Raw genomic sequence first — 24099 nt, 5'->3', positions numbered from 1 at the left:
CCCATGCCACCATAGTTGATCGTGTACAATTTCTTCCGGTTTCATACCTCTTGAGACTAGATCTGCTGGATTACAGCTACCCGGAACGTGACTCCACTGTTGGTACTTTGTAGTTTGCAGTATCTTTGAAACACGATTTGCAACGAAGGTTTTCCATGTGTTGGGCGATGCGTTTAGCCAATGTAGAACCGTTGTCGAATCAGACCAAAAATGAGCGATTTTTGCATGCGATTTAGTAGATGCAGCTACTGCTTTGAACAATCTACTAGCCAAATGAGCAGCACATAGTTCGAGTCGGGCGATAGTATGTTTGATTGATAAAGATGCCACCTTTGATTTAGACGTCAGTAGATTAACTGCAATCTTACCATCTGCTCCACGGGATCTCAAATAACAACAAGCTCCGTAACCCTTCTCAGATGCGTCACAGAAGATATGCATTTGTATGTTGGCAAAATGTGGTAGTACTGTTAATCGAGGAATTCTGACTTCTTCTAGTAAGGACAGTTGATCATAGAATGATAACCACTCTTCTTGGTAGGCTTGTGGCAAATTATCGTCCCAACTCCATCTGTCTCCATCTTCCTTTCGTAACATCCAAATCCGTTGTAAGAATTGTTTTGCTTTTGCCTTAATCGGATCAATGAGGCCTAACGGATCATAGATTTTGGCTATACACGCGACCACACTTCTCTTGCTGAATCTTGCTGTTGGTTGGGTTGTGTTGACTTTGATGCGAAGAATGTCTGAATGTGGTTCCCAAATCATACCAAGCGTTGTTACGAAGTTCTTGGACGTCGCTTCTTGAATGGATATTGCCTGATTTTCCGTGTCGACATCATCTATAACTGCGCTAACGTTCGAAGCCCATTTTCTCAATTGAAATCCACCTTTTTCGAATAGCTGCTCTGCTTGCTCTCGTAATGAACGCGCAGTTGTTTCATCACTCTCGCCAGTAATGAAGTCATCAACATAGAAATCATTGAAATGTCTCGCTGCTAGTGGAAACTCTGCACCATGATCTTGTACGGTTTGTTTCAACGCTCTAACGGCCAAAAATGGTGCCGATGCTGTACCATACGTTACAGTGTTCAACTTGAATTTTGTTATCGGTTCTGAAGCATTCGTTCTCCACAATATTTCCTGATATTTTCTGTCTGCTTCGTGTACCCAGATCTGACGATACATCTTCTGTATATCTGCAACTAGTGCTACTGTGTAGGTTCGAAATCGGATTAAGATTGATGTACCTTCCTCTTGAATAGTTGGACCTACTTTCAGGATATCATTTAACGATTTTCCAGACTCAGTCTTGCACGATGCGTCGAACACGACGCGACATTTTGTTGTTGTACTCTCCTTCTTGAAGACTGGATGATGAGGTAAATAGCAACCATCATCTTCTATGCTTGTCTCGTCTTCATTGATTTTGGACATGTGTCCGAGTTGCTCATATTCCTTCATGAATGCTATGTAAGCTTCTTTAGTTTGTGGTTCGCGATTTAATCTTCGTTCGACTGCTAAAAATCGCCGTTCCGCTGTTGTTTTAGAATCTCCAAGTGCTGATGTCGGGTCATCTTTGAATGGCAGTCTTACTATGTACTTGCCGTCAGGATCACGTGTAGTTGTAGCTTGGAACAGTTGTTCGCATTCCCGTTCTTCAGCACTCATTACGTCTTGATCTTGGACCTCCTCCACTCGAAAGAAAGCCTCCATCAAAGCATTAATATTTTCTTCCTCCTTGCATATAATCGAAGATGCACATGCGGCAATCGATGTCTGATATTTGGGATAACACGATCCACTAAGGATCCAACCAAACTTGGTGTTGATCAATGTAGGAAGATTGGAAGCAAGTGACACCTTTCCGTCCAACATCAAGTCGAAAAACACCTCTGCACCAAGTATGAAATCGATTCGTCCTACCTTGCTGAATGTCGGGTCAGCTAACTGAATATTCTCAGGTATAAGCCACCTCGATGTGTCGACGTCTACTGCTGGTAAATCGATCGTTGGCCTTTTGATTACGAGGAATGATAATGCGATTTCAAACGCTGTGTGTTGTGACGAGAGCTTTGCTGACACCTTGTGTCTTACGGTTGTTGCCACTTCTCCTATACCCGCAACTGGTACGTTTGCCGACGTGCGCGAAAGTTGTAGTTGTTGGGCCAACCTTTCCGACATGAAGTTTGTTTGAGATCCACTATCTAGTAAACCTCTGGCGAGGATTCGTCTTCCATTTTGATCGGATACCCAGAGTTGCACAGTTGACAAAAATACGAACTTACTTGCATTTGTTGTCGATGATTGGTTTTTCGAGTGACAGGTCAATGTCGCAGATTTTCGATGATCATCAAATGTCCTTTCCTTTACATTGCAAAGCATGCTATGGTGACGTTTGTGACAAGATTTACACGTGAACTTCGATCGACATGCTTGTACTGTATGTCCAGATAGTAGGCAGTTGAAACACAGTTTCTTGGATGTTGCAGTGTTATACCTTTCTTGAATGTTCATGGCCTCGAACAAGCTGCATTTGTAGATAGTATGATTTGATCCGCACAGCAAACATTTCACTGACACCAACGTAGCTTCTGCGTGGTTCTGCACAGGCACGGCAACCGCTCTTGACGATCTGTTTCTGCCATTTTCACTTCTACCCGTTGTCTCTCCGGCCACCTTGACACGTACGTGTACTGATGATGATGATGATGATGATGATGATGGTCGTATCCTTGATTTCAGAATTCTAATTCTGTCTTGTAGAAACTCTAACAACTCAGCATACTTGTCCTTAGTAGAAGTGGTTGCATGTAACACAGAATGGTTCTCCCATGCTAGCAAAGACGCATCATCCAACTTTAGAAATAGTAAAGCACATAACGGCGTATCCCATTGATCCACGGGTTCATTCAACTTTTCTAGCCCCTTCACATGACGAATAAAATCGTCTACGAGTTGCACCAAACTATCCACACATTCCGAACGCATTGATGGCATCATGTGAAGCGCTCTGATGTATTCTCTTATGAGAGACCTCTTGTTATCATAACGTTTAAGTAACGCATTCCACGTTATGATGTAGTTGTCTGCTGTGATGCTGGTGTGTTCAAAGCGCGCTGCTGCTTCTCCCCTTAGAGAAGCTACAAGATATTGCAACTTCATAACTGCAGGTATCTCCGACGAGACATGTATCATCGCGGTAAACCTATCGCGAAATGTAAGCCACTTTGTTGCGTCTCCGTCAAACACAGGTAACTCGATCTTCGGTAATCGCAAATGCAAATTGTTCGATTGCCCTGCGTTGCATATTGTAGTGTTTAAAGCTGACGCATTCATAATCGCAGTGTCACTTCCCATTTGGCTTAGTAAGAATCCCTTAATGTTGAAATACCTCGACATGAAATCAGCTTCTTCCTCTATTCCCTTCTGAATATCAATCGTCGTGTCAAGATCCTTTATTTTTTCCATAGTCTTTAGGAACTCTTCTCTTGTTTCTTCCAGCCACTCTTTTCTCACTGCGATTTGTTGCTGCTCTTCGGATGCATTATATTTTTCTTTAAACACTTCGAGAGCAGACAGCCTACCGAAAAGCTCTTGCTTTTTTCGTTGGCAAACACTTAGCTTCTTCTCACTCATGTTGCACTTATTGTGATATAAATGTTCACCCTAAAGTTTTATTTCACTAGTAACCCTGCTTTAGTCTTTCACCTCGATTGTAGAATTGCCGCCAAATCGGCGTCACTTTGTATTTCACAAATACGAATCTATGCGTTGCGTTGCACTTCGTGTTATTGCCCTGCGCTTCTCTCACGCTTCACAAGGTGTTAGTGCGATTAGTATTCTGCATTAGGTATATTTTTCACTTTCGAGTTAGATTCACTTTACTGTTAATATGTTAACAAATCGTTCTAGTCTCAGCCACTGTATCTTCAACGTTGACCCATGAACCGTTTATGGCAATTTAATAGCAATGTTGAATTTAATTGTTTCTACGCACTCTCTACGCACTTCCAGACGCACACAACACAGCTTCAGACGGAACACACATTGAATACGCACTACGTGTTTTGTGTTAGTGTACGCGCTCACTACACGCGTTGCCCTGCGGTCGATGTCCTGATACGTTGCACGTTGCTACGATCGAAATTGTTCGCACACTCACAATCACAGTTTCTCACGCATTTGTGCAAATGCTGTATTCGCTGAGAGTTGTCCTAGATAGAACGCACTTAACTTTAGAATGCCCGAAAGCTCGTTTTTTTCTAATAACGCGCTTTACATTCCGGCTTTTCGGTATCCGGGTTTCTAGTGTCCGGCCTTTCAGTATCCGGGTTGTAGGGTCCGGCTTTTCAATATCCGGTTCGAAGGACCAAATGTTCGATAGCTCTTACTCTGTGGGCTTCCAGTTTAAGACTGTTTATTCGACTGTCAATTTGATTACATGATTTTACAAATTCCTTATAGTTCATTATAGCAAGTTCACACACCGTTAGTGGCACCGATTGTAACTTTTTAACGGAATGTAAATACCGCGTTTGCTATCGATTTTGCACCCGCTTTCGAGATAGTTGATATGCTGTAGCTTGTATGCGAGAGAGCAAACAGCTTAAACAACAACAAATTATTTTATAAACGGTAGCAAAAGAACAACGAAACATATCGATGGAGGTTGCGATAGCGAAATAGTGTGAAAATGATTAATGGCCGAAAAGGTTAAAGATTAAAGCATGATTTTATAAAATGAAATAAAGAAAAAAAAAGCTGCTTAAACGAGCGTGGCAGATTTATGCTCGCCAATAACAAGCGTTATATATTGAGCTATCCATACATCTTCCCAGTTGGCTACCCGTTGACAGGCCGAGCTTAAATGTATTATGTGCGATTTTTGGGGTTTCCATTTGTCGTTTCCTTTGTGCAGCAGTTTCGCATGGCCACGGGAGTAAAATATGATTTTCGTTTCCGGATTACCACAAATTTAGGGACCCGCTGAACCTGCTGAACGCGGTTAAATTGTGCGCATTGCGGATTTTTGATTACTGTTTGAAACGGTACGTCAATAAAGGGCAACCGAAAGGAGCGTAGAATATGCGGCAGTCGTTTGTTAATATTTTTACAACGCATTCTGATGGACGAGCTTTCATGTAACACATCGTTCTTCGGGTGTAATAACTATAATTTTATTTAGACGACTTTGTGGGGTCGACTTTTTGGAGCACGTGCTGGTATTTTGACAATTGCCGTAAAATGGGAATAGATCATAATGATGACTGATCATAATTTGTTTCCATTCAAACTTCAAAATATTTGTTAAATCATACGAGACAAGGTAATTCAAATCATAAACAGGAATTTTCGACCTTCAGCAGAGCGTCATCTAAATTTAGCCTTATATAAACAATATACCAGGTAGTTTACGTAAGAAGTTAATTGGTGATTTAATTATTATTAGCTCAGTTAAGTGTTTCAACTTTTTAAGAATTTTTTTGAGCTATTTGTTTGATTCTTAAATTCTATTATTTCAAACAACTCTCGTCATAAATTAATTTATTTATCACCGGATTCTATCTGCATTCAAATACTTATGGTAGAAGTTGAACAATTACGAACATACTGATGCCTGTACATACTGCAAACCACAAAGTTTCTGCTAATGAATCTTGCCGTGAAAGTTTCACCATTCTCTCGGACCGAAGATTATCAAACGACGATAATGGAAGCGATGTACCTGAAACGATGTACCATTAAGCATTTGGGAGTGAGGGAGGGTAGTTTGTGTCTGACCCTATGTTTGGATTGAACAGACATACAGCTAACAGGTGGTAATTGATTTAACTTTTCGGTTTTGTTCTAGCTAGTTTGTTTGTGCCGTCAACCACTTGAAGATTGTCTTGATACGTTCGTTCTTTTTCGGGTTTTCTTTGTTTTATTTCCACTGTGTTTTGTTTTTTTGTTTTCCTCCTAAATGATCTTCCATTGCGCCAGACTGTTAATGGAAGTTACACCTGGCTTCGGAACGAAAGCCGGATGATGATCATTTCTTTTTTCCCGCCACCATAAAGAAACAACCTTCCCCAAATCCTACTGCGGGGTGGTTGTGTGCGTATGTGTGTGTGCTTGGGGGAGTATTTGGTGCGGCATACATACCGCGTGACCTATATAAATTTATCCCGGCGCAATCGTTTGATGGTATTGGAAAATTTGGCACTTGGCCATAGGCATTGGGAATTGTTTACATTAGCAGACGGGGGAAGTTATGCCGGATCTTTTGGGAAAATAGGCGCACCGCATGTGCAAGAGGTCAGCGGCACGGATGTATTCGGTACTTTTCAAAATTCTACCGCAAAACCGTGCGTAGCATTTTTGGTGCGAATTCGCTTGATGCAGGTTAAGTAAACGAACGCATATGAGTGACAAGTATGAAAATGTATAAGTTTCTAAATAAATTGACATAATTTTTTTTATTTATAATATTTCCATCAAAAGGTAGACTTAAATCGTAATAAAAACTTAAAAAATAAACATTTCATCATATTTCATCATTTCATCATTCCACTGTTGTTAAGAGTAAAATCTGCCACATTTCACAAAATTCGATAGTTTGCTTCTCTGTTTGATCTTCTTAAAAAAGTGTCACTACATGAGACATTATCAAGTTCGTTAGCATTATATACACTTACCCCTCGATCATATTACATGACATGTGTTTCAATCAAAATTGTATTTTATCTTAGCTCTCAATCTACTCACTATCGATGAACGTCTTAACCATCGACTTCACCCGGTACGTGAGCGAATATGAACGTGTTTAACATAATCCTACCCATATGTGGCAGGGACATGAAGTAAATTACGGATACTCCTTCTTGGGTTGCACCACACAACAAGTACCCTGAAGTAGAATACCTAAGACGACCGTGTAATGGTTTTACTCGGATGGGACGTCAGTAAGAACACCGCACGAAGCTTATTGGCATTTTTATGCATTCGATAATCCTTTCCTCCTTCTGGTTTCGAGGTACGTTACCACTTTCGTAATAACATTATAGCTTTGGCTTCAGTACGTACGGGTGCTTGCCATAATATGGAGCAATGGCGAATACATAAAAAAGGGAAAGACCATACAGGATATGATGATGATTGGCAGTGATGATAATGGCAACGATCGCTTAACGGTTCCAGCCGATGTTTAGGTCGGCAGCCCATGGAATCGATTGCCTGATTGTCTCTGACTCGACATGAAACCAGGGCTAAAGATGTTTTTTCTTCGTCTTTTCTTCCCATATTGTTTGGTTCCTAATACTGGGGAGTGTGCTCTGCAAACGCGATAGAATAAAATTTGATTTATGCAGGATTTCTGTCCCGGTGGAACATTTACGATATCGAACAAAGTGGGCCACGCGGGAGGAAAATTCAGACGTAGCATGTGTGCCACCGGGTAGCAGCTGGAAATGATTAAATTGCCCCAATAATATTACGGCACTATACCGGAGGTTTCTGTCAAGCCGTCTCCCGGGAAAATCAATCAACCCAGGACAAAGGGAAATGGCAACACGTGTGAACCAGATTTCGTGAACCTATGAACGATGCCTGCCGATGGGTTGGCTCGATTCTGACGGGCTTCGGAATGATTGACGCGAATTTCGGTGCGTCTGCAAATGAAGTAGTTGTGGTCTAATGGTATTGATCACGCACAGTTTGATCGTAATTTTCTAGGAATTTACATTAATCCTACCGTTTGTTTACGATACCTTTAACGCATGACTTGCGAGCGTGATGACGCCAGCGTGATCATGTTTAAATTAATCTTTATGCCATATAGTTCATTGCACAATGTTGGTGAGTGTGGTTCGGTGCGCGAAGGAATGCAAACGTGTGTTGGGTTTTCAATATTTTTTGACCTTGAATTAGTTTTTTTTTCTATTACGAATATGCATGAAGATAAATACTATAGGCGTTGAGGGAAAACATGGCTTATTTACAGGGTGTATGTATTGAAAACAATAAGGGTTACAACTATTTTTATTAAAAATATATAATGATACTTATATTTGGCGGTCGGTTGTTCTAATACTTCCCATTTTCGGTAAGTTATAATTTGTATGTAAGTTAGGTATATCTTGTATGGTACAATATTAGAGTGTTTTTTTTAGCAAGTGGTAAAGCTTAAATGAATTTTAAAGGAACAGTAGTGTAACTTTACTAAGTTTTAAAATTAATGCTTTCACTTAAGGGGATATATGTATCTACTCACGCAACAATATTTGTGAAAAAGACAATCTTTTTTTTAAATTTGTTCTCGAAGCTTTTCAGCTTTTCATCAAGTCATGTTTCATTAAACATTGTAAGTTTATACATCAATAAATACCCCAAATGGAAAGCTTATTACTATGCGAAAATACGTATGATAAATGTAAAACGCATGTTTCGCAAAATCAAGGTTATTAAATTTGTACCCACAATTTCTCGAAATCCGGTTCGGTTTGGTTACTCAGTTATTCTTTTTATGATTTATTAGAACGGTACTAGAATTTGAAGCAAAAAATGCATGTGTAGCAACATTTTAATAAATATTTTGTCAGAAATGATTGATTTCGGATTAAAAAATTGAACTTTTATTGTGATACATTTTTATGTTTTTTTTCCCCATAAATTAATCTTTTCATTTGGGATATGCTAGCTAAAGCAAATTTTAATCATTGATGACTGATTGATCAATGTTTGGTTTTGTAAGTTTAATAGCTTTTTTAAATACTATTAGTAATTCATATTTTTCAATTATATTATTTATTTTATAATTTTTTTTTTGTTTTAGAATTTAATAATATGTCTTTAAGATTTTCTTTTTTTAAATAGAGTATGGGTGAGATCGTAATAATCATCATCTCTCTCTAACACATTCTCAGTCCATTGATGTTTCTTGATAATCTTGTTACTTTTAAATTTGGAAATATTATTTAAAATAGTGTTAAAGAATAAATCTGAATTAATCTTCTATCTGAATTTTTGAAAAGAAAAGGGACTGAAAGAAAAATGCTATAATGAATCAATCTTCCTTCGATACGATTGACACTAATAAAACATGTTTTATTATATATTATCCTGCTGAATCAAAAATAATATGGATGTAGTCCTTTAGCATGAAAAATGTCTCCACAAAAATTTCCCACATCGAAAAGTTATAATGTACGTGGTATTTTATCCAGCAACATATTAAACATAAGCAGGAAGGAAGATAAAACAAACAAAGTTTATCATCTCGTTAGAACAAAAGCTACTGAGTGTCACACTCGTTCGCTCTGTTACGGTGTACTGTCGAATCGTCACCAAGCGCTGAGGAAGCTTATAAAGGACATAATAGGGATTTATGGGACGGATGGTTTTATGATGAGAATAAACAATGCGATAGCGTTTCCCCTATCGGGCGACATAGTGTCGGGAACGAGCTCGTACGACTAACTGTAAGCCATCCGAACACTAGCTGTCAACATGGCGATGATTCGCGCTGAAGCACAGAAGTCTTTTAATGTTTCGTGCGCTGCGATGCTTATTGACGGATGCTTTTTTTTGGCGGCAAATGGCAACGCCCGTCTGTTTTGTTGGTTCTGGTACTGGCACCCAGAGCATTCTGCTAGGAGGAGTTTCGCTCATGACGATATCTAAATCATGATTATCTGGGTTGTTTTGTTATGTTGACATGGTGATAGTTGATATGGTGAATGGAACTATGAGTGGTGATAAAGCTGCAGAAGACACTGCAATCAAATTTGTTTTTTTGCAAAGAAATTGAATGGTTTGATTGCTACTCGCATTTCAACATGAACAGCGCACAATATATTACAAAGTGGAAAAGAATTTGGAGTGTGCTTGATTGTGTTATATTACTTTGTTTATTCAGTTCAACAAGAAAAGTACATTGAAGTTTATTTTTATACTGTTTTTTTTAATTTCCAGGAAGTAAATATACAAGAGTTTTGCAAACTATGAAATTAAGTACAAAAACATGATTGACATCTTTAGCCATGTTGTTTGCCTATAGCTTAAATCAAACAGAAGGATGCCGTTGGGCTTCATTCTTGTGACACGATTGTTTGCATTGTGCTCAACAAGCCATGTCCAGAAACGAGCAGCGTGTTAGCAAACACATCATGGTAAAACATTGATTTTAGGCCCCTGACACAGCTTTTCACGGGCAAAAGGTCAATTTGTCTAAAGCTGTCAAAGCTTCTCCCACTCCTTCCTTCCTTTCCAAACAATTTAATCGCACCGAAAGTGCCGAAAGGAAGAAAACGGTTAGCTATTTTATGTTGTTGTCATACGACAACAAGCACCCTATTGCAATTGGCACACTGTAAACCCAATATGCCTGTGTTGTGAAAGGTCTACCGGGTTTTGTTTTATTTCAACCATCCCCAAAAGAGGCAGCTGCTTCCGCCCACCTTTCGCGTGGGGAAAATAGTTCGAGACATGGTGGATGCGCATCCGGCGAGGATGAGTGCGTCGTAAAAAATTGATCTCCAGTACGGGCAGGCAAAAACACATCGTTAATCTAATTTTAGGCATGTATGCCATGGGTGGGTGAACTGAACAGTCAGGTTCGGGCGAGCACATCTGCTTGCTTTGGCCACAGGGGCACAGATCGGTAGTAAGATGAAGAGATCGATTATATTTACCGGTGAGTGAAAAATTTATTTTCTTCCCGTACACATACATGCACCGTGAGTTTGACCGGGAGGAAGCAAACAGAGTTTTTGCCCGTACTGTTTCTCCTTTGGAAACCGATCCTGTGGTTGCAAAATGGCACGAAGAACTCACACACCTATCGGCTCGTGGTACCTATCGGCTGGATGGTAGCAGTAGCAGCATGCTGGATGCGGTGCGGGTCTCAGATGTTTTCAGTGTAAATATTATGCCACAACGAAGTTTTCCTACTGGTCCATTCTGGTCCGTGGCTGGCAAGGAAGATCATGCACGTATCGTTTGCTGCAGCATCGCAGTTAGCTACAGATGGAGGGAAGAAGCAAACACGAGAGAAAGATCGTTGCAGGAAAAGCAAAGATTTATACTCATCCGCATGCAACCACAACGGAACTGCTTGGTTGTGCTAAAACAGCAGTGATGCCGTGAAACGTGTTATCGAAGGCAAACTTTACGAGTGTGATTCGGAATTTTGTTTATTCTTTTTTTTAAGAAAAGTGCATTGTTATGCATTGTTTTCGTGTGTTTTGTGTTTTCGTGCATAAGAGCCATCTGAGTTATTTAGTAAAATAATCATTAATTAATTTTTAATGTGGTATTCTGAGTGAGATACTTTTTTTAAAAATGAAATTCTCCTTGTTTGTAATTAGACCTCGACCTTAAAGTTTCATTTAATATTGGACTACATTTGATATAGTATGCTAAATATTTACTATGTTTTTTCACTTCAAAGCTGTTTAATGTCAGAATATTCTTCAAAATGAAAAAAAAAAATTATTAAATTTCTCTAAGATAACGACTTCAGAAATATTTGGTAAATATTTGTAATCAACGTTTCGAGTAACTTTGGAAAAATACTGGGAAAAGATAACTTAGTCCCTAAATCTAACGAAAAGTGGTTCTCGCCATTACTATTCGTGAGTGACAATTTTACTCTTTCCTTTATTAATATTCAGATCTACTGCCATGGGTGTCATATTACTATATACACTTTGTATGGGGTTTTGCAGTTCATTTTGAATGTGAATATGATATGTGAGATGATATAAACCCTGTGTATTGAAAAACGTAAAATCCTGTTTTCAGAAAACTATTTGTCTTTACAATTTTTTTTAAATATTCTAAATATTTATGGCATTAGATGACATGACAATATTTTTTAAAAATATCCGTAGAAAAGATAACGGTCAGTTTAGTACAAAATTGTTTATAATTCTTTTCGGAACAATCAATGTGCTAAAAACGCCAAACTTCAAAACCCGAAATCGAGCAAATGTTGCAAACTCGTGATAAGCCCACCCGGAACGATCGACACCGGGTTATCATCAGTCTTCTTGCATTCGCACACCCGAGCACAAGCTCGTCCCAAATGCTCTGTAATAGAATTGGTGTAATTTGACTGATTGTTCGTTCACCGTGATCGGTTAGTGATCTTAGTCTCAAGATGGCCTTTCGACAAGAATGGTGCAGTGCGGTGATATTGTGCCTGATTCTCTGTACTGTGAATCCCATCGCATCCGCTCCACAATCAGATGGGACAATTTATCGTGAAGGGCTTGATTTGCAAAAGTGTGGTGTTCCGAAAGTTTCTCTCCGCAGTCGCATCACTGACGGAGAGGTCGCAATTCAGGGTCAATGGCCCTGGCATGGTGGACTGTTCCATCTTAACGATTACCAGTGCGGCTGTACGTTGATCAATGAATTATTTGTGCTGACTGCCAGTCATTGTGTGTACGACGGTGATACAGGTTACAAAATTAGTGAAAAACTGGTGCTCATTAAGCTGGGTATGGATCGACTGTCGGTAAACGGCACCAGTCCAATGCAGTCGTATGCGGTGCAAAAGATCATACCACACTCGAAATTCGTTCCAAACACCCACAAACATGACGTGGCACTGTTGCGGCTTAACAGAACCGTTCAGTTTACAAATTATATTCAACCTGTTTGCCTGGATTTGACCGAATCGATATGGGTTGAATATTTGGCGGACGTATTCGGTACCGTTGTGGGCTGGGGTCTGACCGAGAAGAATCACATCTCAGACAAGCTGCTCATGGCGGAGATCCCGATAGTACGCTACACAGACTGTGTTGAAAGTAACCCTGACCTCTACGGGCGGCTGATCTACAGCGGGATGTACTGTGCGGGAATTTTAAACGGTAGGCAGAAATGGTAGAAAGTTGTCCGGCATATGTGATTGTATTGGTTCTATTGGGTGGAATGTAAAATGGGTCATGATCACCGATTATCAACTGGGAAATCCCTATGGTTGTGTGTATAGTTAAAAAATCTCGACGAAACATTTGTTTATGCTAATTGCAATGAAATGATTTACATATTTGTTTTATTGGAAAGCATAAAAATTAAATATCTAAATGTTGACTTTACACAATCATTTATAATACTATCGGTCAAAAATATATTCTGAAATATTAATTCACACGTAATGGGCCGTTCATAAATTACGTAGCGCTAAAATTGGGATATTTCGACCACTTATGGTAACAAAACGTAACGTTGAAAGAGACCTCTTTATAATTTCTTTTCTACGGCCCGATGCCGTAGACGTTATTTATGGAAGCCCCCAAAGAAAATGTACCTAATGCTAGTTTAATAATTGTTTGAGCAAAAGAATGCTTGGTTAGAACGGCCTGGCCGTATCAAAACTTATTTACCACGTAGCAGGATAGTCAGTCCATGCTACGGGGGGACGGTCCGGATGGGATTTGAACCCGGTCCTGCCGTGTGGACGGGCGCCGTTTTTCACATGCACCACCGGGCCGCCCCGAGTTCAATAATTCAAGTTCAATAATTGTTATAGTTCAAACAAAAGGTTTGATTAACAAGTTAAATGAGTTGAAAGCCCAAATTTGATCAAAATAGTGCTAAAAATATATGGATGTGAGTTTCAGATTTAATTCTTACACGTACAAAAGTGTATTATTGGTACAATGAGTAAAGGCTTGTGATACCCTGGCGGATCGGAAGCCATTTTGCTAAATGTATTTTGCATCTTTTTTCTCATTGTTTCCGTCCTCTGTATATTATTATTTGTTATTTATTTATTTAGTTTCGAGTATGATCTGCCGTATTCAGATGCTTTTAAAAAATAGTGAATTTTCTTATGTAAAGTAAGGATTTCTACAGCAATGTGCATGATTCATAAAGCAACATTTGGTACCTTTATTGGAGACATAAACAATTGTTCCAACTGACAACTATTTCCATGTCTATTTTCTTATTCCATTCCCATTTGGTGGAATTGTAGCTTAATCTCATGCTTAACATAATCCACTACGACCTTGACATAAAAACCAAGTTCTTTACCATTTTCACTTCATCTAATCTAGCAAAGGTTTCTTGCGTCCGGTCTGTTAACGAAGCGACAGTAAACGAATGGTTGTTTTTTTTGTCTCCTCTCTCACTTTCAGGCACAAGCCCATGTAACGGTGATAGTGGTGGTGGGATGTACATTTACCGTGAGAAGCGGTGGTTCCTGCGGGGTGTAGTTTCATTTTCGGGCATCCGAGAGGGTACCAACTACTGTGACTCGTTTAGCTACGTTGTGTTTATGAACGTACCGTACTACGCCAAATGGATTGCGTCGGAGGTGGATGCAGCGAGGGAAGAACTGTTGAAAGCTTCAACGACCACAGTGAAACCAAACTTTGCCAACCGATGGGGTGAGTGGGAGTGGGAGGGAGAGAGATAAAGAAATCCTTTAGTTTTTCGACCCCGTATCCAACGACTTCACGGTATATTTGTTTTAGATTCCGATCTGTACCAAGACTATAACGAGGATAATATCTATTCGCTGCGAATGGAAATGGATGGTGACAACTCCTTGGTCGTACCTCGAATGGGACAAGAAAGGACGAGGGTGTGGAGACGCTCCGTGCGCTGCGGAGAGAGTGTGACACTTTCGTGTAAACGATCTACAGGTCTAGCCCACAGGACGATACAGTGGTTTAAGGTGGAAAGCGGAGTACGGACATTTTTGATTGCGAATGTAGGTAAAAGAGTTGGTTCGGAAGCTGCTGTAGGATGAGTTGAGCGTTTATCGTGCGCTTCATTTTCTCCATTCCAGGAAACGCTCAGCTTCCGTGACGTGCGCTATCATCATGCTGGAGAATATTGGTGTCAGGTGACCGACGACACCGGCACATTGCACGAAACTGGTTTGCAGCTGTCCGTGACACGGGTACCGATACATTTCCAGCAGGGTGAAAACATATCGTACGTCGTGCATGATGCGCTCGTGGACGCTCAATCGTCCACCCAGTTCAGTTTCGAGATTACGTTTAGAACGAACGGCTCGGATGCGCTACTGTTCCACAAGCCACCGATAACCGATGTCGAGAGTTGGACATTTTCGTTGCTGCTCGAACGGAACCGCCTTACGTTACGGATCGTCCCTCCGGGTCAGTTGGAGAAGGTTTTTCGAAGTGTCAAACTGCAGCTTCATCCCACTAGCTGGCATACGGTACTGGTGACCAGCTATGACGGTCAGGGATTGATGGCACTAGACGGCCAATATCTGGTGGGATTTGAGGGTCATCTAATGCTGCATCGGGGGGATCGATACTACATTGCGAATGCACCCGGTCTCAGTACGATTGGTTTCAGCGGGTGTGTGAGCCGATTGATGATAAACGATAAGGAGTTGCACTTGGAGCGGGACTTTTCCGTCCGTATGAATGTGGCAAAATGCGAGTTTTGCAATACCGTGGAATGCAATATGGGTCTGTGCCCTGTGGGACAACAGCACTCCTGCATAAATTACGTCTGCAGCGAGGGACGCTGTGACGGTCCGGATGTTTTGCCGCCCGAGGATCACTGTGATTTGGAAACAGGAGCATACACACGGGGACTTAGGTTTCAACAAAATAGTTACGCTTCCTATAGGTAAGAGCTACAGTCGACCGAGTGCGCCATGGGATTGTTCATCAGCAAAACAAAAGCGTTTTTTGATTCACTCTTTTTTCCATCATCTCTCTACTCTAACCACTTGCAGGAGTTTCCTACAGGCATTACTGACAGTTGATTTGCAGCTTCAGCTGCATGGTCTGACCGATGGAATCGTACTTCATACGGCCGAGCACAGGCGAGGTTTTGGCAAGTTTATTACAATCGTGGTGAAGGCGGGACGCATTGAGCTGCGATTTACGACCGATGCACATCTGCATACGATTTATCTCGAGTCCACCGTCAAGTTGATGACAGGCAGATGGTATCGATTGCAAGCCGGCTATCGGGACGGGTACGTGTATTTGCAAGTGAACGACGAACTGGAGGTCGCCCGAAGCGTACTTGGAACGGTGTTCCCTACAAATCGGCAGCTGGTTGTATTCGTCGGTGGTGTTCGCTGGCAAGGCTTCATAAACCGTCACAGAGATGTGAACCAAGGATTGGATGGGTGCATTAAAAGGGTAAGCATGATATAATGGGTAACTCAAAATTCTTGGTACGTGAATGTTGAATCATGGTGCTCTTTTATAAGTATTTTTTTGTTATTTCTTGGCGAATGGCCCAATCGTAATGCCTTTATAAAGGCTTTGGTGTAGGGGTTTTGAACGGATATCGAGTCCCTTACAGAGTTCCCACTTTTTTAATTTTTTGTGTTTAGTTTTTTGAGCAAGTTAAGTTAAATATCGTCACTTATTGCAGGTTTTTTTCAATATTATAGTTAAAAAAATTAATAATCTTTTACTCCGTTTTACCTGCCATTCATTGATGAATCCAGTACAACACGATCTATTCTAATTTTTAGTTTGATGCATTTGACATATACATATTTGAGGTGAATTTTCATCGTATATCGAACATTTATTTGTAAATATTTGGTGCCTACCGTATAGGGGTATATCGGATGGTGCCACATACAGACCATCCGGTATACTAATACGCCGTATGGCTTTTTTTATCTTCTCGAGCATAACATCGTAAAATATTTTTAAATGAATTGCAAACTTATACTTGCATTGGATTTTTTGTTTGTTTCTGAAGAACGGCTAGGCCGAATCAATTTTTATCACGTAGCCGGTGATACACGATGGAAACCCGTGTAGAACCGGTGCCGTCATGCACCACCGGGAAGCCCCACTTGCAATGAAATAAAAGTGAAGAGAATGATTATGTACTTCTTTAATGGAAAATAACTTGAAAACAATTGAAACAAGCTCACCTTGCATGAATGTTCGAACATGTTTTTTTAATGGAAGAGAAAATATCGATTCTCATTTAAAATGATTTCCATCAACAAACACTGCAAGGGAACTTTTTAATGACATAAAACAATCGCTGAAAGATGTATAAAAAATCATCTCAATTGCTGACCTTCCCACTTTTGATGGCCCGCTTTAGCTTTAACTTTTAAACCGGACTATCAAATAAACTACACAGCAAACCCTTTCAATGATGAATAACATCCCCTTAACTGCTCGTAAAAAACTGCAACCCAACTCCACCGCAACATGGACAGCTGGTGAAGAAATCAATTGATCGTAACCGCAATATTTTTATGCGCTTCAAATCACAGTCAAAACGATCCATTTCCCACCGGATCCGGATTCAATGATTGGGGGGTGGGAATGTATTTGGCGCCCATGCTTCCTTGTTTCTGCGTTTTTTTGGGCTCTTTAGCATAAAGCTGCCATTCCCGCTTTATCCCGAAACTACCACTTTATGGGCACTTAAAATCTCAACAGCACTTCATTCTCAACTTAATCACACTGCTCTTTCTCTCTCTATCTCTCTCTCTCGCCTTTTCTCTTTTGCATTTATTTTCATACCGGGCATTTTGGAAAACCATTTACATGCACGCCTGCAGCTCAAACTTTCCGGACTTCCGGTGGATCTGGTGGACGATATGGTGGAATCAGCAAATATACGCAGCTGCCAAGGCGGAACGAGCTAAACGGTTGCCGGAGCAAGCTGCGGTATTTTCCACCATTTCCATTTCGTAGTAATTAAATTCCCATTCCGGCTCGGTTTGCATTGCAGTTGCGTTTTGCACTTGAGGTCCAACTTGTTTCAGATTCACCCGTGGGCAATGGAGGAAAACCGCATAACATACCGCATTTCATTCATTTTCCTGCAGCTGGGGACATTTGGTCGTGATTCATTTAGGTGCGGACAGAAGATTGCGACACACACAAACACACACATACTTTCAGGATGTACAAAGCTCATTGTCATCCTCTCATTATAGCAACTGTGGACAACAGAAGTCGTGAGATGGAAAGGAAAAGAAGGGATGCAATAAATTAAAAAGTAATAAAAATAAAGTTTAATTATAATCTGCCATCATTACTTAGTGTTCTCCCGGTTCTTGGTGACCACAGGTTAACTGTATTTTTTTGTACTGATGAACGTGATGCAGTATACTTCGAAAACGTAGGTTAGTAAATCAATTATTCTATCGAGATTCCATCGAGGACCTTTGGTATACTGGACCCACGATATATTAGATGCATGATGGATGAAGCTTTGCTGACCTTCAGGAAGCATTAGTGGAGACTTTCTCATTTTAAAATTTCAAGTCTTTCCATATTTGTACCGCGGTTCAACAAGAGATTTGTAAACTTTCAAGAACATACAAAATAACTACAAATGATAATTAAGGTAGTAACTGTAGTAAATTAAAATGATTGATAGAAGCATGTTTCTTAGTATCGAACGTGTGGAGGGAAAGCCATCATTTTTTGTGAGCTTATGTATGTTGTGTCCTCCTTTGCCTGAACCATGGACGTTATCCTCACTGGCGAATCCCTTTTACCCGTGTTCGAAAGGTTGATTCTCAAAAGAATTTTCGACCGCGTTTGTGTGAAAGGACAATGGAGGAGCTGGTATGAACTCTATGAGATGTATGATTAACTAACTATCGTACAGCGAATTACATTCGTCAGGCATCAATGGACTGGTAATGTCATTCAAATAGAACCGGACGACCCAGTCCGGTAAGTATTTTTAGGATGTTTACAGGGACAGAAGAGGCGTTGTAAGCTCAAACTGAGATGGAGTGATGGCGTTAATAACCGACCACCTAAAAGGCCAGAGGACTCCTGCAACGGAAAACTTCGCGAAGCGATTGTGGCAACGGATAAGCAAGTGTGTTGGCTTCTCAGTTTCTGAAGCACAATATTTCATTTGTGAACACTGTGAAATTGAAAATGCTTAAAAAAGATATAAATGCTCCATCGTGAAGATCAACAACTGCCTCCAAACCTTTGTTTTTAATTAACTATATAAGGATTAAAGTTCGCTGAGTGTCCTAAAGAGTCTAGGATTCTATCCAGACGCTCAATTCTTTTACGTTTCAACAACCACCTAAGTTCTAATCTTTTAAGTACGAAATGCTGTAGCGACGGATGAAGAAGAATAAAGCAACATGATCTACAAGCATGTATGAATGTTACAGAACAAACTCTTGTGCAGCTGCTCGAGCACCTCAGCATCACCAGCTCATTACCTATGCATTAAGCATAAAATGGCATTTTTAATGGTGTTAATTTATCATTCCCATTGCCGCCTTTGTTCCCCAGAGAACGGCAGCCTCATTCAACGGTAGCCGTTGTGCTTTTGATGTACCCAACTATCCGTGGCCGTACGGTATGGCAACTTTGGACTGGTATTTTACCTCGGACGGTTAGCAATCGGTCCGATAAAGCCGCACACAAAGGAACTCATATGGGAGCAAAAGGTAGAGAGAAAGAGGCAAAAAACAAAAAGCCGTATTTCGAGTGCTAAAACGGAACTGATTCATTTTTGGGCAGCTTTTTCGTTTTCTTCCGTGCTGTTCGCGTTGGGAGTTTTTTTTGTTCCGTTTGCTGCTTCTTTGTTCCACAGTGTACGGCCATTGCTATTGCATACAAAACGTCTCATTGCCTGAAAAGGACGCACACCGCACCGCACTGAAAGCTTTTGTTAAGTTTTCTCATTTCGCGAGATCGGCCTTTATGGGATGCCTTTATTGAGCCCGTCCCAAATTGGCAGCGGCTCATTTCGTTACAACCAGAGCCTGTAGAAAATGGGTACGCGCTTTGAATCGTGCTCGTTCTGCAGTTCGGGATGCTGGACTGTTTCAAGGCGTCCACAGCGCAAAGGTTCTGCGGCCGCCGGCAAGTGCTAGGATTGTAGCCAAACAAAAAAGTGTTCTCCAGTGGCCCATAATTAAATGGCCCATGGATTTAAACGTTCACTACACACAGAATGGTTGTGTAATCGTGTTCTCTGATAGAAATTTGAAGCATTTTTTTAAACAAAACTGCTACGTAATCCGTCTGTTAACGTTTGAAGCATTGTTTGATGCAGTACTGATTGTAAGCACAGCAGTTAACAGGACTAATAGCTCTTATTTGTTGACAATGGAAATACTATGCATGGAGATTTCCGTAGTCTGGTATTAAAGAATATTTAAAAAGATTTGAGATTCAAAAATAATGTTTTGTGAATTTACCATTTAAAAAATTTTTTTTATGTTTTTTTTTATTTCCTTTAGGACGGCTAGGATTTGTTATTTAATTTAGGTTGTAGACAAATATTTGAATTTCGGTTTAAAGCAACCAAAAACGCGAAAAGAAAAACAAATAAAACTGCTTATATACTAGACTATACCAGACTAGAATTATATTCTCTATTTTGTTATGTAGGAACCGAGTATGCGCGGCATAAGGCAAAGTACAAGGAGGAAATGCCTTGTAAAATTTGTACACACTTTTAGCCTCTTGAGGCTGACAATACGGCTGAAAGCCATAATCATGAAATAAAAATAAATAAAATTTTGTTATGTAGGAAAGTTTCTGTGGAAAAGGGATTAGTTCACATCCGAATCAATCCACGTAGTTGTGGTGTGACTGCTTCACCTTTGCCATATTTTTTATAATTAATTTAAGGTTTGTTATATCCCTTTTGATCTTGGTAATTTACATTTACAACTTTGAATTTCAATCCCAATGAGGTTTCGAAAAGTGGTTGTCTACAACATGTTTCCCATTTACTTAAAGCACCCAAAAAAACCGTACCTAAAAACAATGGACGCTTTTTCAGCAGCTAAGTATTGCTGTAAACATTACCCAAGTTGGTCCATTACAATAACACTTTCAGTCTCGCAGCCACTCCCGTCCTGTGGCTGGAGCAGCAAACAAATAAACAAAAAAAAACCATCATTACGTAAAAGAACAACAATTTCAATCCATCCAATCCCATGCAAATAGCCATCCTTGTGCGAATGAAAAGTGGAAGTTATGCAAATGAGAATGGCATAAAGCAAGGGCTGTCGTATCGAGCGTCCAGTAATGTTCTCCGGAGGCTTTTCCATTCAATTAGAGATGATATTCATTCAGTTTTGTTGCTGCTTTCAATGTTTTATTCTGATTTTTTCTTCTTTTTTTGTTGTTGTTTTCTTTTTCGTTTATTTTCACTGTTTCGTTCAAGTGATGTTTGCTGTAAGCTGTAGAGAAAGCATGAGCTGAAGACAGCAGCAGCGAGACGTAAAGTATGTATACGCTTCAGTTGATAGATGATACGAGTTGGTCGGTGATTTCAGTTGTTGTGGAAAAATACGTCGCAATTTCCGACGAAGAAAGAGAGAAAGTTAAATAATGACAAAAAATGGAGTCATTATTCTAGCAAGAATGATGGTAACAGCTTGCAGTCATAAGCAAAGGATAGACGCGGCGTGGAAGCCACACTCAACGAAAGGGAAAGCTTGTCCGCTCTTTGTGCTTGTGTGCAGGATGGAAACTTATGCTTGATTGTTATTGGGACAAAACTTTAGACACGTGATATCGACAATCTTCTTGCTTGATTGCGTTTGAGTTGCCGTTGAAGCCAAATTGGCCCTTTCTGTTGAAAAGTTTTTTTTTCTTCATTGTTCTTGAAGAAATAAGAGTTAAAGCTTGCAAAAGCTTTTACTTGTATGTAGCAATTGCAACGAAAGCAGGAACTCTTCACTAAACACTAAAGAAGAATTCTTTGTATGTTTTTTTTCGAAAAAAAACTCATTTCAACTCAAAAAGGGCTTATTGGAATGATTTTTTTATAATATTTATCTTATTAAGATAAACTGGGTTACTAATGCAATTTCTACTAACGAATACTTAAACACATTTTGCACGACTGCAGGCTTAACAATTACGAAGCAGATGGAACTAAAAGGCTTTATAATGTTCCATTACTGGTAAGCTAAAAAGCTAGTAAATCTAAACTAAAATGGACGTATCAACGTGTTGAGCGTTATATTCCAAGGCTCCTCTCTACTCCCCCATTGCAAAAGATGCCATAAAAAAGAAGAAACACAACTAGGAAGAAGAAGATGAAGAAGAACAAAACCTTGCAGGAGCTTGCCCTTTTTTAATGCTTCAGGGAGCATTGGCTTTTTTACGGTCGTTTATGCTATTTCATGAACGTCATGTCAGCAGCACATTGCCTCGAATTGAACCCAAGTCTCTCCATGTCCGTAATGGAGCGTCTTGTAGAAATGGGTGTGAGCAAGGGACGGTGGTTTGTTTTCTTCTTCTTTTACCTTTTGCAGCTTCGTCTGCTGATGCTGCTATTACATCGAGTTACGCTATAAGTGAATTTGTTGACGTGTGATACTGTGTGCATGCCGGTGAGCACCATTCGGTTGGTCGCCCCGATGAAGGAAGGCGTGTAAGGAAAAAAAACGGTGCAAAAGTTGAGTGTGCTGAGCTAGTTGCGCTGGTTGGCAATTTTCACCACCTCACGGTGTGGAAGATAAACTGAAACTCGATTTTAAATCTGTTTATTGTTATAGACCATCCAAGCGAAATTGAATTATTGCCGGGGCGCATTGGACGCTCTTCAGATGATATGCCAGCGATGAAAATGGTAAGATGGTGAGTAAGATTTAGTGTACGGTGGAATGTGAAACGAAGATGTTTTAATAAACCGCAATAAACTGCTGCTTCGGCTTTTTGTTTTTGGTACACACTTAATGAATGATAAACAATGGGAATCGTTATTTTTATTAACTTTAAAAGAAACAATATTATAATATAATAATATTAAAATAAAGAAAAAAAAATAAATACGCTGAATTTTATTACGCTGCAGTTGTTTCAAAACGAAATTAAAAACGGATTGTTTGTTTATCTACGATGGAACAACTTTTCCGAAAAAAAGAGGTTAATTATTTTTACCTGAATTTTAATTTTTTTTATCTTATTTCGAATTGAACCATGAAGATCAGATATGAAGTGGTTTGTTTTAATATTTCTTATCATTTTAAATAAATTTGAATAATGTTTGTGTTGTAAAAGTCTTTTTTCTTGTTGTCAAACAACTCTAATTACGGGTTTATACCATATTCTCTTGAACTCAATTTCTTATCACTAAGAAAGATTTGAAATGCAAGAAAAAGTTGGTAATCGCTTGGTGCCAGGTATGGACCACTTGGAGAACGTCACTTCGTAACTAAGCTCTAGCTTAGCTTCAAATGGCCCAGTTATTGGCAGTAAAGATCGCAATAATGGGTTTGGACATACGAAAGAAACTCATCATAAACTATTTCTTTCCAGTCCCACCAAAATAGCAGTACAAGTTATTAACCCTTGTTTGACTACTGTTTTAGCTGCTTCATCACACTTTGAGCACTATCGATTTCACACAGCATTGTCGTATTTGACCCATTATTCACCCCCAATCACTTCGTTTATTCGTTTATTTAATGGGTCTGTTTCTTCGGTTTGTCCAAGGATTCGCCATTATCATTTCGATCTATTTAGATTTTTAATGATGTGACATTCAAACATCGTACCTTTTGGTGGGTCCTGCTTTCCGCAGTTTGTTTAAAACTGTTTTATACCGAGACTGTCTTTGTGAACGTAATGAAATACGTAGATTACAACTTTAACTTTCTACAAAACGGTTCATTCACTACATCCTAGAATCGAATGGTTTTAATTAAGATTATTTGTAAATGAATTCACATTTATATATAAACAGTAGCTCAAATTACAAGAATAAAAATGAAACCCGAAACAACAATCTTTCCCCGCATACCAGTCGCACAATAAACGTCAATGTAATGTTATCCTCATGAGCTGAGGAATTAATCAAACAATTATCGCATGCCGAGGGCGATAAAAAAAACCCACACACACACACACAATCGCTCGATCGTTCTCGGCCAACAACGGCGATCCGATACCGAAATCAATACTGTTTGCATTGTGTTTTGCCCGACCAGCTACCGGGCAGTAAAAATCCCTTATACTGAAGAATGATTTACTTTCGCTCTGTCGCAGCTAATGGAACCTCGTAAATCCCCGATTATTTATGGCCAGTTGCAGATTGCGATTACCATTAGCATGCTCGGTTGCTGCAGATCGTTCTATTGCCGTTCGATAGTAAATGGGACAGGGAGGAATAAAAATG

At 39.8% G+C, this 24099-nt stretch overlaps 2 protein-coding genes across 6 annotated transcripts in view; one reads left to right on the top strand and one right to left on the bottom strand.

Annotated features, from left to right (window-relative positions):
* Positions 1-24099, bottom strand: part of LOC125768827 (uncharacterized) — a 109382-nt gene that overhangs the window by 78620 nt on the left and 6663 nt on the right. The window lies entirely within an intron of this gene.
* On the top strand, positions 10091-22904 carry LOC125768826 (uncharacterized). Its single transcript, XM_049436998.1, has 6 exons — positions 10091-12860; positions 14133-14384; positions 14472-14710; positions 14789-15606; positions 15716-16130; positions 17531-22904. Exons 1-6 carry the CDS (start codon positions 12143-12145, stop codon positions 17615-17617), a joined length of 2529 nt encoding a protein of 842 aa, XP_049292955.1. The 5' UTR covers positions 10091-12142; the 3' UTR covers positions 17618-22904.

Source organism: Anopheles funestus, chromosome 3RL (assembly GCF_943734845.2).
Source record: "Anopheles funestus chromosome 3RL, idAnoFuneDA-416_04, whole genome shotgun sequence".
Lineage (NCBI taxonomy): Eukaryota > Metazoa > Arthropoda > Insecta > Diptera > Culicidae > Anopheles > Anopheles funestus.
This window is presented reverse-complemented; position numbering and strand designations above follow the sequence as displayed.